This window comes from Budorcas taxicolor, chromosome X (genome assembly GCF_023091745.1).
Source record: "Budorcas taxicolor isolate Tak-1 chromosome X, Takin1.1, whole genome shotgun sequence".
In the NCBI taxonomy this organism is placed as follows: domain Eukaryota; kingdom Metazoa; phylum Chordata; class Mammalia; order Artiodactyla; family Bovidae; genus Budorcas; species Budorcas taxicolor.
Genome location: NC_068935.1, coordinates 118,581,169 through 118,587,785, shown reverse-complemented (window position 1 = coordinate 118,587,785; position 6,617 = coordinate 118,581,169). Strand labels below are relative to the sequence as shown.

At 50.2% G+C, this 6,617-nt stretch overlaps 1 protein-coding gene across 1 annotated transcript; it reads left to right on the top strand.

The window, feature by feature from the left end:
* The first annotated feature begins 1,578 nt into the window (after nucleotides 1-1,578).
* Nucleotides 1,579-2,208, top strand: LOC128069650 (melanoma-associated antigen B4-like). The gene has a single exon (XM_052662769.1). The coding sequence runs from the start codon at nucleotides 1,579-1,581 to the stop codon at nucleotides 2,206-2,208; it is 630 nt and encodes a 209-aa protein (XP_052518729.1).
* Nucleotides 2,209-6,617: the final 4,409 nt, after the last annotated feature.

The following is a 6,617-nucleotide window of genomic DNA, read 5'->3' as shown; positions in this document are numbered from 1 at the left end:
GGAAGCCAGAGTGTGCAGTCCCAAGTGTCATCGGGTGTCAAGATTGGACGTGACGTGAGTTACGAGTGCAGGGACACGACTCTGCACCCCGAATCCCATTTCCCTCTGAGAAGAGGGGGCCGCACAGCCTCCGGCCACCCTAGCCCTGCACTCAGACCAGAGGATCCAGGCCAGCTCTTAGGCCCCAAGACCGTCCACTAACCCCTAGGGGGTCTCGGGAAAGAATGCCTCAGTCAGTCTCTGCTGGATCCAGCTCCGCTCAGTAGAGGGAGAGCCATGAGCCTGTAGAGTGAAGGAGGGACCCTCGGGGGTACTGAGGGTCTCCATGCAGCAGAACGGCAGCCATGTGTAACCTCCAACTCATCGTGATTTTGCTGCGGATCATCCGGGCAGCCACCGGGCAACTCTAAAGGCAGAGGGGCTCCCTCACTGCGACCGCGGACACAGGACACTCAAAGAAGAGGGAACTTTGCTCTGAGGGGCTGGCAGCTGGTCAGTACAGTGAGGATGTCAGGTTCGGGAAGAGTCAGGATGAGGACCGTCCTCCCGGACTAACGGGTGCCTCAGGACCCTCCCCTGTGATCAGATCTTCCTCCCGGCTAAACATCGGGAAGGAGGGTGGTGGCCTGAGAAGGGAGCTTGGAGCCTGGTTGTGAAGGGGCAGCCATGAGACAGCAGAAGGAAGGTGTTGGGACCCTTCACTGGGGGGCTGAGTACGCACTCCTCTGCTCGTCTGGGGTGACAGGGAAGGTGGCAGCCTCAATTTCAGACAGGAGAGGGAATGGGCTGGGTACAGGAGAGGGGGCGTTGGATATGAGGGTATCTCGCACCAATTTTCATCCTGACTCTGAATGTCAGCTGAGAGGACCTGCCTCCCCTGCCAGCACCCACTGTCCCGCCCCTTCTAACGCCCAGGCAGGACTGTCTGATGCACCCCAGGGCTCACTCTCCCATGCTACTCAGCGGTCCCAGGAGATAGGCTGAGCAGGAGAACAGGAGCCCTGTGGGTCCTAGAGCACTGGCCTCGAAGACCCCTCCGAGGCGGCTTCCATTCAAGCCAGGGGGGACTCTTCTTGCTAAAGGTTCTCACAGCATGTCCTTGTCGCTCCTCCAGGTGCCCTCCTTACCTGCTTTCCTACCCTGACTCCTACCTGCGGTCCCTGAACTGTTGTCACCATGCCTCGGAGGCACAAGAATAAGTCCCATGGCCGCGAGAAACGCCATCAGGTCCGGGGGGACACTCAGGAGGCCCAGGCCAGTGCTGCTGCAGCCCCAAAGGAGGAGTGCCCCTCCTCCCCCTCTTCTGCCCCTCAGGGTTCTCCCCTGAGCTCCCCTGCTGCTGACGATCGCCAAGAGCTTCAGGGAGCCATGGCCCCTAGCTCTCCTGATGCAGGGCCTTCCTGTGAAGGATCTGATGAAGGTGCCCAGGGCCCAGAGGAGGAAAGTGCAGGTGCCTCCCAGGCAGCCCCTGCCACTCAGAGCACTCGCAAAGATCCTCTGGCCAGGAAGGCCAGGATACTGGTGTAGTTCCTGCTGGAGAGGTACACCAAGAAGAAGCCCATCACACAGAATGCCCTGATGAAAGTCGTCAGCAGGAAGTACAGGCAGCACTTCCCTGAGATCCTCAGTACAGCCCTTGAGCGCATGGAGCTGGTCTTTGGCCTGGAGATGAAGGAAGTCGACCGTAGCAGGAACATCTACACCCTCATCAGCAAGCTCAACCTCGGGGGAAACGATTGTCCGAGTGGTGAGGGGGAGCTGCCCAAGTCCGGTCTCCTCATGGTGCTCCTGGGGGTCATCTTCATGAATGGTAACTGCGCCACCGAGGAGGAGGTCTGGGAATTCCTCAGTATGTTGGGGATCTATGCTGGGAGGAGGCACTGGATCTTTGGGGAGCCCAGAAGGCTCATCACCAAAGATCTGGTGCAGAAGGAGTACCTGAACTACTGCCAGGTGCCCAATAGTGATCCTCTGCACTATGAGTTCCTGTGGGGCCTGAGAGCTTGTGCTGAGACCAGTAAGATGAAGGTACTGGAGGTTCTAGCCAAGTTCCACGGTAGGGTCCCTAGTTCCTTCTCAGACCTCTATGAGGAGGCTCTGAGAGATCAGGCGGGGAGAGCAGGGCTGAGAGGTGAGGCCAGGGCTCCACCCATGGCTGAGGCTAGTGCCCCTTCCAGGGCCAAGTCCTGCAGCTCCTCCCACATCTAGGGACGGGGGCAGGGCACTTTGTTCCCTTTGTGTTGGAAGAGAGCAGTCAGGCTCCTAAATACTGCAGAGTAGTGGGCTGGAGGGAACAAAACCCATATCTTCTTACAGTTTTAAGGGGTAAGCGAGTTTAGATCTAGTTTGTTTAACAAAATATACATCTGTTTTCTTGTATTCATATGAGAAATACCTAATGAATGAAGATTTAAATTGGAAAGGTAAAGAGGTGAAGGAGGTGTCCAGTATTTCCAAATGTTCTTTTGATAACGTTTATTGTGCTTCAGAATTCAAATGTATGAATTATGTAAATCACAGTTTCTAGCTGTTTTAATGTTTTAAAAGTTTGGGTATTTGTAAAACACACTGAAAGTACTGAATATATTGTTCACAATGCAAACAAGTTAACATGACATTAGAAGAGAATGTTTCTTCAAGAGCAGTCAAGCTTCTAAAGAGTGCATGGTAGTAGTGGGTAGATCACATTTATTTCGATCACATTTCTCTCTCTGTTTCACACGAGTAACTTCTACATATTATTTGTTTCTTTTTTTTTTCAAATGTTTTTACTTCTAAGAGGTTGTTTTTCTTCAGAGTATTAATTTGGTAATGGTACTGATGTTATATTCACTGCTATTTTAAAAGTTTTAAAGGTACAGTTTTGGTAGACATAAAAGACATTCAGGAGCCATCTGTATTGTCTTTCTGATCTGCAAGTAGGTAACATAGCACTGCAAGAGTGATTTTCATGCTAATGTGAAAGAAGACCACAGAAACTATTGAGAAACAAAAAGAAAATGGAGAAAAGAATAGAGTAAAAAGTCTTTAACTTGTGGTTTACCTTATTTCTTTTAAACTCCCTTTTAGTAAAAATAAAAAATACTCTGACTTATTTAGCTCATTTAAGAATATTTGTTTCTTTTGCCCTAATTCATTACTTATTCTCTGCTCTCTCCTGGATTAAAAATAGATGGGAAAGTGGTATTTGAGGGGTTCATAGTAATCATACCTTCCACTTATTACAAACCAATACTTCTTCATCAGTATGCCACTGCTTTATACGTAGTACATGCATTCCAGCATTCATGCAGAATTGGATTTAGCAGACTCCATTTGTGGATGGATAACTTGCCAATTTCTCAAGTTCACAAACTGATGAAGTGACCTTCCTGGGACTAGTCCCCCGATCTGGATTAGTGGACAGCCCACAATGTGCCACTTCTCCCAGGCTAAGCCAGACATTATGTCTTTTCATTCATTTTTCCTCTAAACACTCCAATAAATGTGTCTTGTTGGATACCTGGGGCCCTGTCCCAAAGAACTGTTTTGGAATAAAGTTTAAAAAATGCTGATAAATGAGTGGTATGAAAGAAGACAAAACTACTCAGGGACAATGTGGTCATGAACACATGCAATGTCAGATACCCTGAAAAGATCAACATGCCCTCATTTATCCTTCCTGATTCTCGGGGACATAAAAGCCTTAGCTTAAGCGCTGTGTCCCCAGGTCAATGGATGGAAGAGTCCCAGCCTCTGATAGTTATCAAGGGGAAGATTTTAGGACACTAGGGGTCCCACAGACTATATCCTGCTTCTTGTCTTGTGTGGCTATGGGGAGAGCAGTCTGTGTGAGTTGCGCCTTCCTTTCCTGCAGGGCAAGGGTGGACCTCAGGGAGTTGAGTGCTTTGGTCTTGCAGCAGCAGCTCTAATTCTGCCCACACAGGAGATCCTATCAGGCCTTCATAGGATTTACAGTGAGGACACTGGGTGCTGATGAGTGGACCCCCCCATAGCAAGTGGGATGGCACGAAGGAACAGGCAAGGGTAGCCAGGGAGCACCTCTCTCCCCTCCCCTACTGTTTTCTCAAGGCGGCGAAAGCCTTGGCCACAGGCCAGCTGATTCAGCCAGTAGAGAGGGTGGATTCCCATATGCTACCAGAAGTCAAGGTAAGAAACCTGATCTAAGACTGGGGGACTACTGACTCCAAAAGAGAGTGGAGCCCTAGAATGTTCTCCTCCTCAGAAGGCCCCAATAGCTTTCCACCCTCTGGTTCACCTTGTCTTCCAATCAAGAACTTCCAAGAAAGTAATGCCTTTGTGCTGAGGAGCACAGCCTGAGGTGAGTGGAGGGTGCAGTCTGGGTCTGGTCAGGAGTGAGGATGAGGTCCCAGAACGAGGGGCGAGAGGACCACTCAGCCCAGAACAGGGGATACTGTGGAGGCAAACCACTGATGTCAGCCCTATGAGACCCAGGAGAAAGCTTTGTGGCTGAAGTGCTTCTCTTTCTGCTGGAGTGGTCTCAGGGAGGTGAGAGCCTTGGTCTACTGGGAGAAGCCTCACTTCAGTACAGAGTGGAAACTGCTGCTGCTAAGTCACTTCAGTCTTGTCCGACTCTGTGCAACCCCACAGATGGCAGCCCACCAAGCCCCCCCCCGTCCCTGGGATTCTCCAGGCAAGAACACTGGAGTGGGTTGCCATTTCCTTCTCCAATGCATGAAAGTGAAAAGTGAAAGTGAAGTTGCTCAGTCGCGTCCAACTCTTCGTGACCCCATGGACTGCAGCCTTCCAGGCTCCTCCGCCCATGGGATTTCCCTGGCAGGAGTACTGGAGTGGGGTGCCTTTGCCTTTTCCAAGAGTGGAAACTAGTGACTGCAAATGAGGATAAAGGGACTGCACCTAGAATACAGCCCTGCCCCTCTACACCTCGCACTGGCAAATTTGGGAACGTGGGCATGATGCACCCCACACATTTCCTTTTAGAGCATCTCTGGAAGTTGAGACGTTGGGGCTCAGGGGTCAACCTCAGGAGGAACTCCAGGTCATGCCAAGAGTCAAGTAGAGGACCATGAGGACTAAAGGAACCACTCACACTATACCACTTTTATAGAATCCCTCCCCTAGGGTCAGCCATGAGTGACCACAGGTTGGCAGCCCTCACATCCTCCGAGGTGGTCTCAGGGAATTTAAGGCTGTAGCATGAGAGGACAGGTCTCATTAGGAGATGGGAAGTCAGTGAGAGGACCTGGAGAGAGGACAGTAATAGTGAAAGGAGGGAGGAAATACAGGTCTTCCTAGGAGCCTGACTGAGGACAGGTGCAGCCAGCCATCAGAAGACCTCAATTTCCAGTCCCAGCTTTCTGTCCTGAGAGACCACAGGTAGATGTGGTAAGTTAGGCAACCTCTGTTTTCTTCTATTGGGTCTCAGAGAGTTTTGGGCCTTACTCTGAGCACATGTCCTCAGGTAAAGAGACAGGAGCTCCAAGACCTCCCAGCAGTTCCCAGAGGACACCTGGTCATTTCTCCAGAGGAGCTTCAGGTAACCCTTGATGTGGCAGGGAGGACAGTTCTTTCATACGTGGGTCAGCTACTCTGTGCAGACTGATCTCCCCGGGCCTTGTCCTTCCAATCCTCCATGATAAAGGGAACTGAAGGAAGGCCCCAAACCAAGTGACATGCCCCTCCCCTCAAGTCCTTGCTAGGAAAGTTTACCCTTGATGTTTCTGCACATGCATGACTGCTTCTTCCGCTTGTTGGGAATAAAATTGTTCACTAAATTCCAGACAATAGTCCAAGCTGGAGACCTTCATTTAGAAGGCTCCCACCAAGAGAAACGACAGCTCTTGGCTGGGGGAGCCTGCCTCCATATCACAGGGATAGAATAGCCGAGGACACATGTAGCTGTCCCAGGTGACTCTGTGGAAAAGAATCCACCTGCAATGCAGGAGATGAAGGTTTGATCCCTGTTCTGGAACATCTCCTGGAGGAGAAAGTGGCTACCCATTCGAGTATTCCTGCCTGGAGAATCCCATGGACAGAGAGGCTGGAGTGCTGCAGTTCATGGGGTTGCGAAGAGTCAGACATGAATGAGGGCCTGAGCACAGACAGACAGACAGAGAGGTAGATCTAGAAGTCTAGGAGGGGAATAGAGATAGAGAAACCTAGGAACCATTGGTAGACCTTTGTAAGTTAACATTGTTCCAGAAAAGGATCAGAATGTAGTAGAGGAAGGCAGGTTTGTTTAAACATAAAGCCATAAATAATACAAGATATGTTTCCCAGGCCTTTAGGTAAAAGAGGAATGTCACGGCCCTTCTATCCATTTGAATTCTACAATAATCCAAGTTTGACCTCATAGGGTCAGACACTCTCGTGTTCCAAATGAATTGGGAGGGAGTGATGTAAGCCTGACCTCTATCAGAGAAGGCAGTCTTTGCTAGTCCTCCACTTTCCATTGACTATAGAATGTATTCCACTTAATCCTCCAAGTAGAGCTCTGTCACCTGCCTGCTTGCATCTCTTACAAGCATCCTATATAAATAAACATATTTATTGCCTAACATTTGCCTCTTGCTGAATTCCTTCTGTGCTGAGACACAAACAACCTGAGCCACCCTAAGTCCAGGTACCAGGTGAGT

Excerpts from the sequence above, each read along its gene's own strand:
- LOC128069650 (XM_052662769.1), top strand. The coding sequence starts at position 1,579 with ATGAAAGTCGTCAGCAGGAAGTACAGGCAGCACTTCCCTGAGATCCTC.